We start from the raw sequence: 18524 nt of genomic DNA on the forward strand, positions 1-18524 counted from the left end.
TATATTAATGACGTGAATAGTCACTCAAAAGAAAATATGTAATTAGACAACTGTAACACATTTAATACTATTTGTAAATCAAAATTAAATTATAAAAATAAATAAATACAATATTATTATTAAAGAATAGAAATAATATTTTACATAATTTAAATTTTGTTATATATATATATATATATATATATTAGGGTTTTGGTTACCAAATTGTTGTTTTTTTTTTTCGGATTAAGTACGATTTTGGTATCTAAGATATCAACTGAAAAAATTTTTTGTCTCGAACAATTTTTTTACATACAAAATCGTCCCTAAAGTTTAACTTGATTTTAAAATTGTTCTTACCTTAAGGACCAAAATCCTATTGAGGTGGTGGCAAAAGTGGAAGCAGAGGTAAATTGTGGATAGTTTCTTCTTCTTTCCTTTTTTCCTTTACAGGAAAAAAAAGAGTTAATACATGAAGTTATTAATTTAGATATGAATACTAGTTTGTAATATATATGTTAACTTCCCTTTTTTCTTCTTCTTCTTCTCTTTTCCTTTTCTGGACATAATTCAATAATTATATAAAATTTAATTTTATTCATAATAATTTTTTTAAATATTAAATTAACTTATTTTTAAATTTTATTAATTAATTTGTATATATTACCTTATTCAAATATATGTTAAAAAAATTAATATTAATAGATATTATATAATTATGAATAACCAAAATATGTTATGATTAATATAAATATTTTTGCTTATCTTTTTTATTTATAGATATTTAACAAAATTTAATGTTTATTTTAATAATTGTGCAAAATAAAAAATAATTAATTTAAGAAAGAGTAAATATAAAATAAAAAATTAAATTAATATGAAAAATTGAAAATTACTTAATCAAATAAAAAGACAAAAGGATAAAAGAGATTTTAAATTTGTATAACTAAAAGATGTTGTTAATACATGAAGTTATTAATTTAGATATGTATACTAGTTTGTAATATATATATTAAAAAGCATATCGTAGTGTAAAAAACAACTTGGCTTGGTGGGAGAGCAATTCCATTTAAGATGATGTTCTTAGGTTCGAACCAGGAGGCAACGTGTACTAGTTTTTTGAAATTGGTATCGCTGATGTCGCTGATGTCATCTTCCGGGCTGACAGGTCCGGTTGGGTTCGCAGTTGAGCCCGGGTTTGAACGGATAGGTCCGGTCGGGTTCGCAATTGAATCCGGTTTGAACGGATTTAACGGGTTTGATCGGTTCATTTGCTTGAATGGTTAGAATATTAACCCGGACCGATTAAGAGGTTGGATCATCGGTTTTTTGGTCGAATTGGTCGGTCTAAGTTTAATAATTATGGTTGCTGATTTTAATGGTTGAGTTTAGTATACTCGAACACGTAACTTCTAAATGAATAAAAAAAGACTGCGTCATTTAAATTATAATTCATTAATTTTTTTATATATTTATTTAATTATTATCGAATCAAACAATTTAACAAATGATCCACAAGTTGAATCATTAAGTTAATCCAATGACACAGTAACTTTGCTCAATCGATTGCTAGCTCAAGCCAAAAGGAGGGAAAAAAAATTTTTCATGGGATAAAGTATGTTCTGAAAATTGGACTGGCCAGTCAAATCGGTTCGACCGGAAACCGGCAAAAAACGGTCCAATCTAATGTGTAAAACCGTCAAATCCTAAATCGCTCAAGAACCGTTAAATTGGTCGGTAACCGGCCGGTCACACCGGACCGGAACCCGGCCGGTTTAAACGAGGTCGTTTCCTTCCTTGAAAGGGAAAGAGATTGCACGCGTTATCCCCACTTCTCCAACTCCTTCCTTCAGAAAAGAGCAAACTGCCGTAGCCTCCACCAAAGAAAGCAAACCCTAGCCACCGACAATAGTTGTCGCCGTCTGTCGGAGTGAGAGACTGCTGCCGCCGTCCGTCGCACTCAAGAACTTCCGTCTTCGTGCTCTCGGGCCTCTCGCCGGATCCTCCGCGTCGTGTGCTCGCATCTCGCCTCTCTCCTCTTGCTCGGCTGCTCGCGCCTTCCTCCGCCAGTGAGTGCTCGAGCTGTGCGTGTTGCTGCTCCCCCACCGCTGCTCTTCTGCCGGCATCCGTCGCGCTCAACACCACCGTCTTCGTCTGGGCGTCGAGCCCGAGTCTCCAACCCCTTTCCTCATTAACCAAGCGCAACTTCTTCCTCGAATTCGCCGGCCGCCGTCTTCTCTTTGTTTTCTCAGCCACGCTTTTGCCGCCGTTCGCCGTCGTGCTCGCCACCTGGTCTCCGTCTCGGTCGCGCTTCTGCCCTTCTGCTCAGACTGCTTAGAACGAAGGTAATGACTTCATTTTTTTTTCATTCTTTGTTCTTCGTTCTTGCTCAAAAATCATCCAATGATTATTCAACATTTGAATATTGTGTGGTTTTAATTTTTTATTGAGTGATTATTTGATTATTGATTAGCCCTGGTTCTGCTGTTTTTCTGCTCTGCTATTCTCCGTCAGTAGGTGGATTTCTTCGTTTTTCTATTTTTCTGTTTTTGTCTGGTAAATTAGAGAAGGATATTGCATGTTGGGTTTCTTTTTGTTCACTGCTTGGAATTTTGTTGCTGAGAATTGTTCATGTCTAATGATGTGTCTTCTGATAATATGTAAGACTATTTCAGGTGGTTAATTATTATATGTTTTCTTTCTGTTAATTTTTAGTCCCTTCCTCCTCAACCCTCCCGACCAGAATCCCCTTCACCTTTCAAATTTGTTATTTTTGTCCCTGCCTGTAAAAAGCTATTGTAGAAGAGATTCAGCTTGATTCGTTTGTAGGATTTGATGGGTTCCTTTACCAAAAAGTTTTAACAGATTGTATTAGTAACTAATACCACTATTTAATGAAGTGATATATATTTGATCACTACTAAACTGGTCCAGCAAGGGGGATTCTTCTCATATCTTGAAGGTGATTTTTCCATTATCATTATGGGGATTTTTGTGGCATGTATGATTCTCTTACTTGCAAGAAACTGTTACTGTCATATTCCCTTTCAATGCTGTTGCCAAGTCCTGAATGCTCAACATTAGTGGTTGCTGGGAGGAATGGGAATAAGAGTAGCTATTCAGAAGACTGGCTTGCAATAATGATTTGCTAAACTGTGTGACTTTTCTGTGTTAGTCTAGCTACATTGAGAAGCATTATGTTGTACTATAAATTTTTGGATTGGTTTCAACTTTCAAGTTTTCTCCAATAGGATTTACTTGAGTGAATTACATGATGCTACACATCCTGATGTCAATTTTAGCAGTATTTGATGGCTGTAAGTAGTCTAGGATTGTAAAGCACCACTTTGATATTAACTTTTCTTAATCACTCCTGTACAGGCTTCTATGTGTAGCAGAATATGATTATCTTATTTATTTATTTTTCTTTTGAATACATGGTGTGATTTTGAACTTTTCAAGTTTAATTTGGAATTAAGAGAGCATTGTGTATTCCAGGATTTGTGTTAAGGCAATGTAGTGGGGAACAGTGGAGCTTTTTCTTAAATTTCGATTAGTAACAAACTGAATGACAAATTGATAATCACAAGGGTAAATACTTTTTCAGGTATCAATAGGCCTTGTGGAATAATAGAAAATTATTTTTGTCTTACTTTTATTTTTAGTGTTTATTTATAATTTATTTATTATTTTATTATAAAACGGTTTTTTCGGTTGAACCACGGTTAAACCGGTTGGACCAGTAAACCAATGACCCAATAGTTAAAGCAGTTCCATCACCGGTCCGGTTTTCAGAACCTTACCGATAAAGGATAATCCAAGCCGAAATTGAAAAACAGAGGCAGGGGATTCTGAACTTCGATAATCCACTCTCCACATATCCCATTTTTTCCTATCAAGCCACTAAGTGGAAGCATCTTCCTCACACACTCAAGTCTCACACAGCGTCCACCATTCACAACGCCTCAAGCTCCTGCTGCGCCATCCGCGATTAACTGCGCCTGGAGCTCCGCGGTCCGCGTTTCACGGCGCCTCGAGCTTCGCCGTCCACGATTTACCGCGCGCTCCACCGTCGAGTCTCTCCATCTCGATCATTGCCGCCTTCTCTGGCCACCGTCGCGGCCGACCCGCCGTCCTCTTCTCCGAGCTCTATTGTTTCGCCGTCCTCTTCTCCAGCCCTCTCCTTCGTGGTACCATTTTCTACATCTACATGCTTTGTTTTGGTTTTTTTTTTTTACCCAGTGAGCTCTGATAATAGTTCTTCAGACAGGGCTGAAATTTGTTCCTTCAGGCAATTATTAATTTAGGTTTTTTTTTGTTCCCTTGTTTAATTTAATTTCCGTGTCGATAGAAGTTAAAAGCATAAAATTTTGTTCCAATTTGAAAGTTCAACAATGTTATGAATGACTATGCTATGTTCTGTGTCATTGGATTTATGTTTTCATTGAGACTTACATTATTGTTGATGGATGGAATTGTTATGTATGGTGGATTGCTGATGTGATTGTTATAAATTTATGTTTTCTTTCTTGTGGTGCAGTATTGGAACATTTTGTTTGCATGTGCTTTTAAATTTATGTTTTCAATATAATGGTTCTTACTTCAACAGATTCAGTAACGTTATATTATATATTACATATTACATATTACATTCCTCTGCTGCGTTGTGATGTACTTATTGCCATTTAGACAGTGCTTATTCTTTTGTTTTTTGTTTCTTTTTCTTTCCTTTTATTTTCAGACACCAAAAGAATATATTACATATTACATATTAAGATTGATTTAGTTTCTCATACTTTGGATATTGTAGTTAGATTTTTGGTAAGTTATCCTTGTTAAAGTTTCTGACATAATCTTTGAAGTTAGGTGTTTTCTTGCCATTCATGGTTTCTGAAAGATAAACAAATAAGTAATGGAAAAAAAAGGAACGTTGTTGTTTTGGACTATTGCAGTGAGCTTGTTCTATTTTAATCATGCTCGCTTGGCCCAAGTAAAAAAATAAATAAATATCAAGGGGCATGTGCTGTCTTGTTTTTAGTTTAAGACACATATTTACTAATAACCTGGGGAGGAGAATTTGATAATGAGAACGAATGGGGGCTTCAGACACATAGGGGGAGGGAGAGAGGAACGGCAGCTCCATGATTCATTCATGTAGAACTATCGGTGACACACCAACCTCGGAAGACAACAACCTCATGTTCAAAATCAGAGACAATCTTTTATCTATACCCAATATATGTTGTGACTGTCTGTATGATAATGAAGTAATTGTGTGTGATAATGATGATGCTTGGGTAAATGAAAAATTTGTGATGCATAAAAAATAAGTTATAAGAAAGAAGGGATGAATTGGGTTCTTTTGCTCAAAAAGATTTTATCCTTTTGATGAATGAATTACTTCTTTTTATAGGTAAAGTTTACATCAATGATGTATGTAACAGAGTAGATTTTTAGAATAGATTGGCCAAATATCAAACACACTTGTTTGATATTTTAAATTTACATTTATTACGTTTTTGAACTAACCGGTACTTTAATTAGGTGTTGAAATCTCCATCTATGACCAGCACGTCGTAAGACTTTGGGGACTTCTAGCTTTCATCACATTTGATGACTTTTCAATGCCAATAGAGGAAAGCAAACAAAAACATCAGGAAGAAGGATATTGTGACACCTAGAGCTACATGTCTGGATTTTAAGATATTAAGTAAGGATAAGTAAGGATACGGATAGTATTTTGTTCTTAGTTTTGTTAGAAAGATGCCAGCTTTGATGTCAGCTAGGTTTCTTCTTCTTGTTGGAGAGTCCTTCCCCATTAGAAGGGCATTGGCTACTCATAAAAATGCTTCTTCTTTGTTGCACACAAGTATTCATTGTATGAGCCAAGTGGAACCACCAAATCATGGTTCCTTAACCCTCTCAAGTGTTGGTTTCCAAAGTGAAGTTGATAAACCAATTAACAAAGGTGGCAAGTCTAGCAGTAAGGTAAAGCCATTGTTGAGTTCATCCCCTGGGTCCCTTAAGAGCAAAGGCATAGGGAAACCTATTGGTTCCAGTGAGAAGAAGAAAGCGTTTGCGATTGTTGAGAGGAAGAAACAACAAATTGAGGCTGCCCCATTTGCAGCGAAATCGTTCTCTGAACTTGGGTTGCCCCTTGTTCTGATTGAGAGATTGGAGAAAGAGGGGTTCAGTGTTCCAACTGAAGTTCAGTCTGCAGCTGTTCCTACCATTCTGCAGAACCATGATGTCATAATTCAGTCTTATACGGGTTCGGGGAAGACATTGGCTTATCTGCTTCCTATACTATCATCTATTGGTCCACTGATGAACAATGTTTCCAAGAGTGACAGTGGTGGTGATTCTGGTGGGAAAATGGGAATAGAAGCAGTGGTTGTTGCTCCCTCTAGGGAGCTAGGGATGCAGATAGTGAGGGAGTTTGAGAAGATACTAGGAGTGGAGAACAAGAAAGTGGTTCAGCAGCTTGTGGGAGGTGCGAACAGAACCAGGCAGGAAGAAGCTCTCAAGAAGAATAAACCTGCCATTATTGTTGGCACACCTGGTAGGATAGCGGAACTTAGTGCAGCAGGGAAGCTTCGGACACATGGCTGTCGCTATTTGGTATTGGATGAAGTTGATGAGCTCTTGTCATTCAATTTTCGGGAGGACATGCACCGGATATTGGAGCATGTAGGCAGGAGATCAGGTGCAGACCCGGATCCAAATGTTAAAAGGACTGAGCGTCAGTTAATTATGGTGTCTGCAACTGTGCCGTTTTCTGTTGTAAGAGCAGCGAGGAGCTGGGGATGTGATCCACTTCTCGTCCAAGCTAAGAAAGTTATCCAGCTTGATACTGTCTCGCCTTTGGGCCCTATCAATTTGTCAAGGCCTTCAGTCGGTTCTACTCCAGACCCAACTAAGCCATCTCAGGCATCAGTAGAGAGTTTGCCTCCGGCTTTGGAACACTATTATTGTGTAGCGAGGTTACAGCACAAGGTCGATACCATGCGAAAGTGTATTCATGCCCTGGATGCAAAAGTTGTAATAGCTTTCAGGAACAACAGTAAGCAACTAAAGGATGTCGTCTTCAAGCTGGAGGCCCGTGGAATGAAAGCGGCAGAGTTGCATGGGGATCTTGGGAAGCTTGCTAGGTCATCAACTTTGAAGAAATTCAAGAATGGCGAGGTGAGAGTTCTGGTGACAAATGAATTATCAGCTAGGGGTTTGGATGTGGCAGAATGTGATCTCGTGGTTAATCTGGACTTACCTACGGATTCAACTCACTATGCACACCGAGCTGGCCGAACTGGTCGGCTTGGTAGGGATGGTACAGTGCTAACCATATGTGAAGAGTCCGAAGTTTTTATTGTGAAGAAAATGGAGAAGCAGCTTGGAGTAACTGTGGCGTTCTGCGATTTTGTTGAGGGAAAGATGCTTGTCAACCAAGAAGAGAAAGCACTCAGCACTTCAAGAAAATGAGGTTTAGTTGAGGTTTACAAAGCTATACTCTAGGTTTTAGCTCTTGCATATTTTCAAGAATAGACAACTTCTACTTGCAAGTGCATATTTTAAAACAGAAACTCACCTTATAATTTACGTTGTAAGTCAAGCATGTCATCAACTATAGTTGACAGAGTCCCTCTCATCTGCATCTTTCTTTTTCCTCATATCTGATTGTTGTTATCAAGTTCTTATAATGTTTCAAATCTGAATTCAGTTTTTCTTTCTTTTTCTCCTCTTATCATCACTTTCTGTGACCTCAAAGTAATTCAGTATGAAATTTGATGCTGGTTTTGAATCTGCTGATGTAATCATAGAAAATAGCTATATAACATTTTTGTTAACTGCTGCTGCAGAAGTTTCTGGTTTAGAACTTGGAGAATAGGATATTCATTTTTGAACCTCTATGTTTCTCCATTTAAAAAAAGTTGAATTTCCATGGTAGTATACAACATTGCGCAATGTTTAACTGGAAAATTTTCACTTGGTAAAGTTTCCTCCTAGAGCCTAGTCTTCTGTCTTCCGGGGTTGCAGTTTCAACTTATGTTCTCTAGCTCTAAATTCCTGCTTTTTGAATCGAGCTCCTTGCTTGGGCAACTTAAATATCCAAGCAGGATTATTGTTGCTATTGAGAACCCTCAGGATATCCTTGTTTAGTCTGCTAAGCCATGTAGTCAGCGGGCAGTCTTGAAATTTGCCCAATAAACTGGTGCTAATGCAATTGCTGGAAGGCACACTTCTCGGAGGTCAGTCTTACTTTTCCATTTTCACATAATCTTTTTTGTTTATCTTTTTGGATTCTGAATCTGAATATTATTGAAGAGTGTGTCAATTGTGAATCTTTTGTGAATTTTGCATTCAATTTTTTATATTTGGTGAAAAACTCAGGTGCATTCAACTTCACGTGAAGTTGATAGTTGAGAGTGGTTAAATAATTTGACTGATTTGACTAAATTTTCATCTTACGACTCAATTATCAACTTCAGGTGAGGTTGACTGTACCTGTGTTTTCACCTTTATATTTATCTTTTCCTGTATTTTTTTTTTGTTATATACTTATAAATTTGTTATAATCTAGTGGTTTGTCAATTTTTCTTTATATGGTGTGTTGTCTATTCAAAGAGTCAATTTAATTTCTAATCATGATTTTGATACGAGTAAGTGTATTTTGTATGACCACATTGTGTGCAAAACAGCTTATTATCATAATTTTACGATAGAGCTTATGAAAAAGAAAACTTGTCAAACCTCAACATTTCTGTTATCTTTCCGATGCTTTAGCTACTGAATGAAAGCATTTTTATCTTTGGTTAATTTTTCGTATTCCTTATTCCCAGGTATTGACATAATTAACCTTGGCAAGACACAGGAGAGGCTCCATCTTGCTGGTAGGATTATTGTTGCTGTCAAGAGCCCTCAGGATATCAAAGTTCGCACAATACACGGGTGCGAATGCAATTGCTGGAAGGCACACTCCTGGAACATTCACTAATCAAATGCAGACATCCCATAACGAGCCTCGTCTACTCATTCTGACTGATCCAAGGACTGATCATCAGATGCCACGTGTTTTAGATGTTTGAAACTTATTCATTTGTGTTGAGGGTGTAGTGGTGTATGTTGTTTCGCTATTAACTGTCAATATGTTTTTATGGGAGTTTGAAATTCTGTTATTAGTTGATCTCATTGTGGGTTTGTTTTTCTATTTTTTTTTTAAAAAAAAATATGTGCAGCCCATTAAAGAAGGTGCTCTTGGAAATATTCCGACCATTGCCTTGTGCGACACGGATTCTACAATGCGCTATCTTGATGTTGGCACTCCTGCCAATAACAAGGGGCAGCACAGTATTGGTTGTCTATTTTGGTTATTAAGTTGGACGTGATGGTAAACTGATTTTTGCTCCTATGAATGGAACCATTATTATTTTGTGGCCCTTTTAGATTTACTTTATTTCCAGATATCTGCACTGTAAATGTCTCATCTCATGTGCGCTTAGTCGGAACAATCTTTCTTGCAGTACATACAGTCTTTCTTGCAGTACATACAGGCGTCTAAAGTTTCATATTTCCTCGTAAGATAGTAGTCTTATTATGTGGTAACCAGAAAATTTTCACTTGGTAAAGTTTCCTCCTAGAGCCCATTCTTCTGTCTTCTGGGGTTGCAATATCAATTTATGTTCTCTAGCTCTCAGTTCCTGCTTTTTGTATCGAGCTCCTTGCTTCGGCGAGTTAAATATTTAAGCAGAAGCTGAAGTTTGACTCCAATTTATTATTTCACTTTATTTAATGGTTCTTAAAAAACCTTGTTTTTTGCCGTTTATTGATTTATATAATGTTTTTTTTTTTGGGACATAGATTTATACAATGTTTGATAATCTAAATTTGTGATTGCTTTTGATCTTGGGGCTTTTTGAGATTAAAAGGGTATTTTAGTTTATATAAAATCAAATTCAAAAATTTATTGTTACAATTAAAAAATTTAATTTTAAAAAGATACTTTAATTTTATTAAAAAAAAGTTATAAGTATTTATTTTTTTATTAATACAGTTAAAAACATTAATTCTAAGAGGATATTTTACTTTCTTAAATGAAGTTCTAAAATGATATTTTATCATTTTAAAACGAACTAAAAAGGTACTATTAGTTAGTCCTATAATGATATTTCTAAGGAAGTATTTTTTTGTCTTTAACGTTTGGGATAAGTTTAAAGTTCTTAATATTTAAATCGTTCTATTTGTGTACCTAATATTTGAAGATCGATTCAATGTTGTTCTATCATGAAAATTTGACAATTCATGTTTGTAGAGGTTGACGAACTGGGTTCGTTCTTTGTAATTATCATGTTATGGTTAGTGACAAAGATAGTGATCCTTAATCCTCAACTCTTGCCAAGATCTTTTAGCAATTGAATTTATTTGAATTTTTTTGTTAATTACCTTAATTGCTCTTAATTTAATTTTTTGCATGCTTCTTTAGTTTCTTACCATTTAAATTTTTTGCAAATTGCAATCAAAATTTCCTTTTTTTCATAGTCAATAATTGAACACTGATTCTAAGGGAGAACGATCTGGGATTAAACTTTTGGTATTTGTTTTGAGATTGTAACATTTTTTTTTTCTTTGTAAGCCTACCAATGAGCCTCTTATATAGAAGGAGACATGGCAATCCTTTATGATGCTCCCAATATTCTTGACTTGGAACACTGTTAATGTGATACTAATAGGTCCTATTGTATTCCTCCATGGTGAGTTTGTGATGAACATAATTTTTAGACTTTTCATTCTTCCTCTGGATTGCTGCAATCCCATGACAACAAGGCAATCCAATGAGATACCACTTTCTACGTGAGCATGTTCTTTTCAGTGTGTTCACTCTCACCCTATGTTGTCACTTTCTAACTTCAAATTGGTCGTGCTCATCATCACTAATCCATTGTGCTTCCTAGTAGTTTGTTTGCCTCGTCTGCTTTTCTAGTCTTTTGATTCGTATAGGGGCCATCTTTCCAATGTAGGCCATTAGTGCATCCTTATGATTAGTCATTGTCTTTGTGATGTAGAACCTAAGCTCCTCAAGCATTTTCAAAATACTCTTCTGTTGCAAATCCATAATTGTTGAATTAAAAGACTCATAGATGTTGTTGCTTGTCATGTAAGACCCAGAATTTTTGGAAAATCTTATTATGAGTCAATTTCAATTTATTTATTTATTAAAGGCTTTAATTTCAGAAATTATTTTATTAAAGGTAATTAAATTAAGTTTGGATAAATTGAATTTGAATTAAATTAGAATTTTTATCTAATTTTATAATTATTGGATAATTTTTTATGTTTAAATTATAAATTTTAATGATTGTAAAATAATAAAAGTTTTATATAATTTTAATAGTTGTAAAATAATAATTATTGAATACTCTATTACTCCTGTTATTATTAAAAATACCTAAACTACCCAAAATTCTAATTCTAGCCTAACCTTAACACACTCTCACCTCACATTTCTTCTCTCAGTGTTGTAAAACCTCCTTTCCCAAACACACCACAAAAACACACCCTCACAACAATGGAAGAAAAGAGAGAAAGAGAGAAACAAAGGAAGAAGAAGGCAGAGGGAGCTGTCGCACTGCCGGTGCCTATCTGCTGTCCAGCTCGTTTCGCTGCCATCGTCACGTGTAAGACCTCTGGATTTTTGGAAATTAAATAATAAGTTATTTATAATTTATTATACTTGTTGATAATTTTATTTTAAAAAATATTTTTTCTAAAAGTAATTAAATTAATTTTTATGATACTTTGAGTTTAAAATCCATTAAAATTTATAAATTTTTTTAAATAATTGAAGATTTTCATATTAGAGATTTAAAGGTTTAGTAATTAAAAATAGTAAGAGTTTTATACAATTTAAATTGAATAATTGAAAATTTTGGTTAATTTTATAAACTAAAAGAAATTTATTTATTTATCTCTAAATTTGAATTAGAGTACTTAATTAAAAATAATTTATAAATTGAAAAATAAATAGTATTCTTGAAGTTAATTATATTTGGATTAAATTTGATTTTAAATTAATACTATATCTAAACCCTAATTCCCAAAATAATAAAATACTCCCTCGCCATCACTCAGCCACACACCCCCTTCAGCGAATAACACACACACGTAGTGGAGAAGAAGAGAGAAAGAGAGGGAAGAAGAGGAAAAGGAGGGAGCGACCGCTGCCTTGCTGCCGCCGCGTCCTGATGCTGCTGTCGCCTTCACGGAGGAGCCGTGCGCGAGAGAGGAAGGTAGAGAGAGAGAGAGAGAGCTCGCGCTGCCACAACCATGCACCGTCGCTGCTATTCCGTTGCCGTCCATGGAGCCGTGAGGAGCGTCGCCGTCGAGGAGGAGGAAGACGCGCGAGAAGGAGCCGCCACACCTCATTATCACCGTGTTTCATTGCCACCGCCGAAGAAGCCACTGCCATTTACCCCAGCCGCACCATCGCTGTCAAGTCCAGACAAGAGAGAGGAGACGTAGGATTGGAACCCCGACGAGCTGGAGGAGCAGTCCTTGCATGTCACACCGCCGAGGAGAGGAAGGAAGAGTTGCGTCTCACTGTTGTTGCCGTGATGGAGAACCGCCGCTGTTGAAGCTCTCCTGCGACTCTTGCTGCCATGGCCACTGCTCTTCCAGCCGCTACCGTGGGTGTTGTCGATGTGGTTTCCATTGTTGTGGATTGGAGGTTTCCACTGAGCTGCATGCGGCTGTTGGAGCTGCTCTACCGCCGTTTTGGTCACTGGGTATGGCGCGGGTGTCACCAAAATCACCACCGAAGCTGCCGCTGGTTCGTTTTTGGTTTTTTTTGTATGGTGAGCATGGTTCTGAAAACCGAACCGGATTGGCCGGTTCAACTGGATTAACCGGGAACCAGTCACCTACCCGGTCCGGGTAAGGCTAGAAATCGCTTGGCAAAAAACTGGTGAAAAATCGGTCGAATCGGCGGTTAACCGGTGAACTGGCAGAACTGTCCGGTTTTTTAGCAGATTTTTGATTTGAATACTCCATACAAACGGCACCGTTTTATACTTTATTTAAAAAAAAAAACCCTAAACAGGACCCCCAACCCTCTCCCACTCCCACTCCCACTCTCACCCATCTCGGCATCTCCTCTCTCAAACTGAAGAAAGCTTGAGATTGAAAGAAGTGGAAGAACCCTAGCCACCCACAGCCACCGCAGCCACCCACAGTCACCCAGCCCGTAGCCACCGCAGCCCCTAGAGCCTCGCATCGTTTGTCATCGCTGAACCTTTCTCTCCTTTCTCCCTCTCTATCGCGCTCTTTGTCTCTCTGTCGCTGCTCCTCGCCATGGGTCGTCGTTGCCGCTTCTCTGCTCCTTGCCGTGGGTCGTCGTTGCCGCATCTCCACTCCTCGTCGTGGGTCGTCGCTGCTTCTCCCTTCCTCCCCTGCGTCGTTTTTGCTTCTCCCCTCCTCGTCGTTTCTGCTTCTCCCTTCCTCGTCGACGTCATTTCTGCTTCTCTGCTTCTCTTTTAGGTGTGATGTCTCGCAGTTTATCTCCATGTCTCTTTTACGTTTCTGCTTCTCTGCTTCTCTGAGTTTTGAGATATTATTTGTGAATTTTTAATCATAAATTATGAAAAACTATAAAATTTTAAAATTTATTAGCTAAAAAATTATTAAATTCAAATATTTAAAATTATATATTAAATTTTTTATAATTTTATTATATATTTAATTAAACCGGTTGAATCTCTAAACCATTGAACCAGTCACTCTACCGGTTCATTGACCAGTTCGGTTCTCGCAACCTTGATGGTGAGTTGTTTTACTCCGAAAACTCTTTTAATCGTTGTTCCGATATATGTGGCTGAGGTTTTACAACGTTATTGCGATAGGATCGAGTTTCGATTGTTGTATGTCGTGTTTGGAGTTGCGGTTGTTGTCGCTAGAGTAATATGGAGCTGTGGTTGTGGCTGTCGCTATTTGATGAGCGGATAATTCATACGCTTTTTGGCATTGTTTTTAGTATGTTTTTAGTAGAATCTGGTTACTTTTAGGGATGTTTTCATTAGTTTTTATGTTAAATTCACATTTATGGACTTTACTATGAGTTTGTGTATTTTTCTGTGATTTCAGGTATTTTCTGGCTGAAATTGAGGGACTTGAGCAAAAATCAGATTCAGAGGTTGAAGAAGGACTACTGATGCTGTTGGATTCTGACCTCCCTGCACTCAAAATGGATTTTCTGGAGCTACAGAACTCAAAATGGCGCGATTCCAATTGCGTTGGAACGTAGACATCCAGGGCTTTCCAGCAATATATAATAGTCCATACTTTGCCCAAGTTTAGATGACACAAACTGGCGTTCAACGGCAGCTCTCTACCCAATTTTGGCGTCTAGCGCCAGAAACAAGTTGCAAAGTGGAGTTCAACGCCCAAAATGGCACAAAAGCTGGCGTTCAACTCCAAGAATGACCTCTCCACGTGTAGACTTCAAGCTCAGCCCAAGCACACACCAAGTGGGCCCCGAAAGTGGATTTATGCATCATTTACTTACTTCTGTAAACCCTAGTAGCTAGTTTATTATAAATAGGACTTTTTACTACTGTATTAGACATCTTTGGATTATCTTTTAATCTATTGATCACGTTTGGGGGCTGGCCACTCGGCCATGCCTACCCTCTATTCACTTATGTATCTTCATACAGTAGAGTTTCTGCACTCCATAGATTAAGGTGTGGAGCTCTGCTGTTCCTCAAAGATTAATGCAAAGTACTACTGTTTTTCTATTCAACTCAACTTATTCCGCTTCTAAGATATTCATTCGCACTTCAACCTGAATGTGATGAACGTGACAATCATCATCATTCCCTATGAACGCGTGCCTGACAACCACTTCCGTTCTACCTTAGATTGAATGAGTATCTCTTAGATCTCTTAATCAGAATTTTCGTGGTGTAAGCTAGATTGATGGCGGCATTCATGAGAATCCGGAAAGTCTAAACCTTGTTTGTGGTATTCCGAGTAGGATTCAGGGATTGAATGACTGTGACGAGCTTCAAACTCGCGAGTGCTGGGCGTAGTGACAGACGCAAAAGGAGGGTGAATCCTATTCCAGTATGATCGAGAACCTCAGATGATTAGCCGTGCTGTGACAGAGCATTTGGACCATTTTCACAAGAGGAGGGGATGTAACCATTGACAACGGTGATGCCCTTGCATAAAGCCAGCCATGGAAAGGAGTAGGATTGATTGGATGAAGGCAGCGGGAAAGCAGAGGTTCAGAGGAACGAAAGCATCTCTATGCGCTTATCTGAAATTCTCACCAATGATTTACATAAGTATTTCTATCCTTCTTTTATTATTTATTTTCAAAAATTCCATAACTATTTTATATCCGCCTGACTGAGATTTACAAGGTGACCATAGCTTGCTTCAAGCCGACAATCTCCGTGGGATCGACCCTTACTCACGTAAGGTTTATTACTTGGACGACCCAGTGCACTTGCTGGTTAGTTGTATCGAAGTTGTGACAAATTATGAATTGAGATTAGAGCACCAAGTTTTTGGAGCCATTACCAGAGATCACAATTTCGTGCACCAAGTTTTTGGCGCCGTTGCCGGAGATTGTTCGAGTTTGGACAACTGACGGTTCATCTTGTTGCTCAGATTAGGTAATTTTCTTTTTGTTTTATTTTCAAAAAATGTTTCAAAAATCTTCAAAAATTTTCTTCTTTGTTTTCGAAAAAATTTTTTTTTTTTAAAATAAAAATGTTTTCAAAAAAATATATTTTTTTCTTCAGAATTTTTAAGAATGAATTCTAGTGTTTCATGAAGCATGTTGAAGCCTGGCTGGCTGTAAAGCCATGTCTAATTCTTTTGAATAGGGTATGTCAGGCGTGTCATGTCTGGATTACATACTAAAGCTTGGCTGGCTATTAAGCCATGTCTGACTCTTTGATTGGAGCTTTAGACTAAAGAACATAAGATTCCTGGAATTCATATTAAAAATTTTGGAATCCTTATTTTTCTTTTTTCAAAATGATTTTTGAAAAAAATTAAAAGAAAATACAAAAAAAATCATAAAATCATAAAAATAAAAAATATTTCATGTTTCTTGTTTGAGTCTTGAGTCAGATTTAAAGTTTGGTGTCAATTGCATGTTCATCTTGCATTTTTCGAAAAATCATGCATTCATAGTGTTCTTCATGATCTTCAAGTTGTTCTTGGTAAGTCCTCTTGTTTGATCTTGATGTTTTCTTGTTTTGTGTCTTTTCTTGTTTTTCATATGCATTTTTGCATTCATAGTGTCTGAACATGAAAGATTTCTAAGTTTGGTGTCTTGCATGTTTTCTTTGCATTAAAAATTTTTCAAAAATATGTTCTTGATGTTCATCATGATCTTCAAAGTGTTCTTGGTGTTCATCTTGACATTCATAGCATTCTTGCATGCATTCATTGTTTTGATCTAAAATTTTCATGCATTGAGCATTTTTAGTGTTTTTCTCTCTCATCATAAAAATTCAAAAAATCAAAAAAAAAAAAATCTTTCCCTGTTTCTCTCTTAAAATTTCGAAAATTAGATTTGACTTTTTCAAAAATTTTTAAAATCTAGTTGTTTTTATGAGTCAAATCAAATTTTCAATTTTAAAATCTTATCTTTTTCAAAACCTTTTTCAAAAATCAAATCTTTTTCATTTTTCTTAGTTATTTTCGAAAATTATAAAAATATTTTTCAAAAATCTTTTTCTTAATTTTATCTCATAATTTTCGAAAATAACATCATCAATTAATGTGTTGATTCAAAAATTTCAAGTTTGTTACTTGCTTGTTAAGAAAGATTCAAACTTTGAGTTCTAGAATCATATCTTGTGATTTCTTGTGAATCAAGTCATTAATTGTGATTTTAAAAATCAAATCTTTTTCAAAACTAATTTCAATTATATCTTTTCAAAAGTATCTTCTTATCTTATCTTTTTCAAAAATTTGATTTCAAAATATCTTTTCTAACTTCCTAACTTATCTTTTCAAAATTTGTTTCAACTAACTAACTAACTTTTTGTTTGTTTCTTATCTTTTTCAAAACTACCTAACTAACTCTCTCTCTCTAATTTTCGAAAATATCTTCCCTCTTTTTCAAAAATTCTTTTTAATTAACTAATTATTTTAATTTTTGAAAATTACTAACCTTTTTCAAAAACTATTTTCGAAAATCACTAACCCTTTTTTTCAAAAACAATTTTCGAAAATCCTTCTCCCTCATCTCCTTCTAATTATTTATTCATCTACTAACACTTCTCTTCATCTCACATCACTGCTCCTATCCTTACCTTTGTGTTTGGATTCTTCATTCTTCTTCACCCCTATTCCTTTTCTTCTTCTACTAACAATAAGGAACCTCTTTACTGTGACATAGAGGATTCCTCTTCTTTTCTTGTTCTCTTTCTTATGAGCAGGAACAAGGAAAAAGGCATTCTTGTTGAAGCTGATCCAGAACCTGAAAGGACTCTGAAGAAGAAACTAAGAGAAGCTAAATTACAACAATCCAGAGACAACCTTATTGAAAATTTCGAACAAGTAAAGGAGATGGCAGCCGAACCCAACAACAATAATGCAAGGAGAATGCTTGGTGACTTTACTGCACCTAATTCCAATTTACATGGAAGAAGCATCTCCATTCCTGCCATTGGAGCAAACAATTTTAAGCTGAAACCTCAGCTAGTTTCTCTGATGCAGCAGAACTGCAAGTTTCATGGACTTCCATCTGAAGATCCTTTTCAGTTCTTAACTGAATTCTTGCAGATCTGTGATACTGTTAAGACTAATGGAGTAGATCCTGAAGTCTACAGGCTCATGCTTTTCCCTTTTGCTGTAAGAGACAGAGCTAGAGTGTGGTTGAACTCTCAACCCAAAGACAGCCTGAACTCTTGGGATAAGTTGGTCACGACTTTCTTAGCCAAGTTCTTTCCTCCTCAAAAGCTGAGCAAGCTTAGAGTGGATGTTCAAACCTTCAGACAGAAAGAAGGTGAATCCCTCTATGAAGCTTGGGAAAGATACAAGCAGCTGACCAAAAAGTGTCCTTCTGACATGCTTTCAGAATGGACCATCCTGGATATATTCTATGATGGTTTATCTGAGCTATCAAAGATGTCATTGGATACTTCTGCAGGTGGATCCATTCACCTAAAGAAAACGCCTGCAGAAGCTCAAGAACTCATTGACATGGTTGCTAATAACCAGTTCATGTACACTTCTGAGAGGAATCCTATGAGTAATGGGACGCCTATGAAGAAAGGAGTTCTTGAAATTGATACTCTGAATGCCATATTGGCTCAGAACAAAATATTGACTCAGCAAGTCAATATGATTTCTCAGAGTCTGAATGGAATGCAAGCTGCATCCAACAGTACTCAAGAGGCATCTTCTGAAGAAGAAGCTTATGATCCTGAAAACCCTGCAATAGCAGAGGTGAATTACTTAGGTGAACCTTATGGAAACACCTATAATCCATCATGGAGAAATCATCCAAATCTCTCATGGAAGGATCAACA

The 18524-nt window shown here is 36.6% G+C and overlaps 1 protein-coding gene and 1 non-coding gene across 2 annotated transcripts; one reads left to right on the plus strand and one right to left on the minus strand.

Moving 5' to 3' along the window:
* Positions 1-1799: 1799 nt before the first annotated feature.
* LOC107613119 (DEAD-box ATP-dependent RNA helicase 47, mitochondrial-like) lies at positions 1800-7779 on the plus strand. The gene is made up of 2 exons (XM_088497021.1): positions 1800-2324; positions 5524-7779. Exon 2 carries the CDS (start codon positions 5743-5745, stop codon positions 7456-7458), a length of 1716 nt encoding a protein of 571 aa, XP_088353147.1. The 5' UTR covers positions 1800-2324; positions 5524-5742; the 3' UTR covers positions 7459-7779.
* A 10179-nt stretch (positions 7780-17958) lies between these two features.
* LOC148549340 (small nucleolar RNA R71) lies at positions 17959-18066 on the minus strand. Its single transcript, XR_015898158.1, has one exon. It is a non-coding gene; the product is annotated as a small nucleolar RNA R71 (small nucleolar RNA).
* Positions 18067-18524: the final 458 nt, after the last annotated feature.

The sequence above is a fragment of the Arachis ipaensis genome, chromosome B8 (assembly GCF_059453495.1).
Source record: "Arachis ipaensis isolate K30076 ecotype BB chromosome B8, ASM5945349v1, whole genome shotgun sequence".
In the NCBI taxonomy this organism is placed as follows: domain Eukaryota; kingdom Viridiplantae; phylum Streptophyta; class Magnoliopsida; order Fabales; family Fabaceae; genus Arachis; species Arachis ipaensis.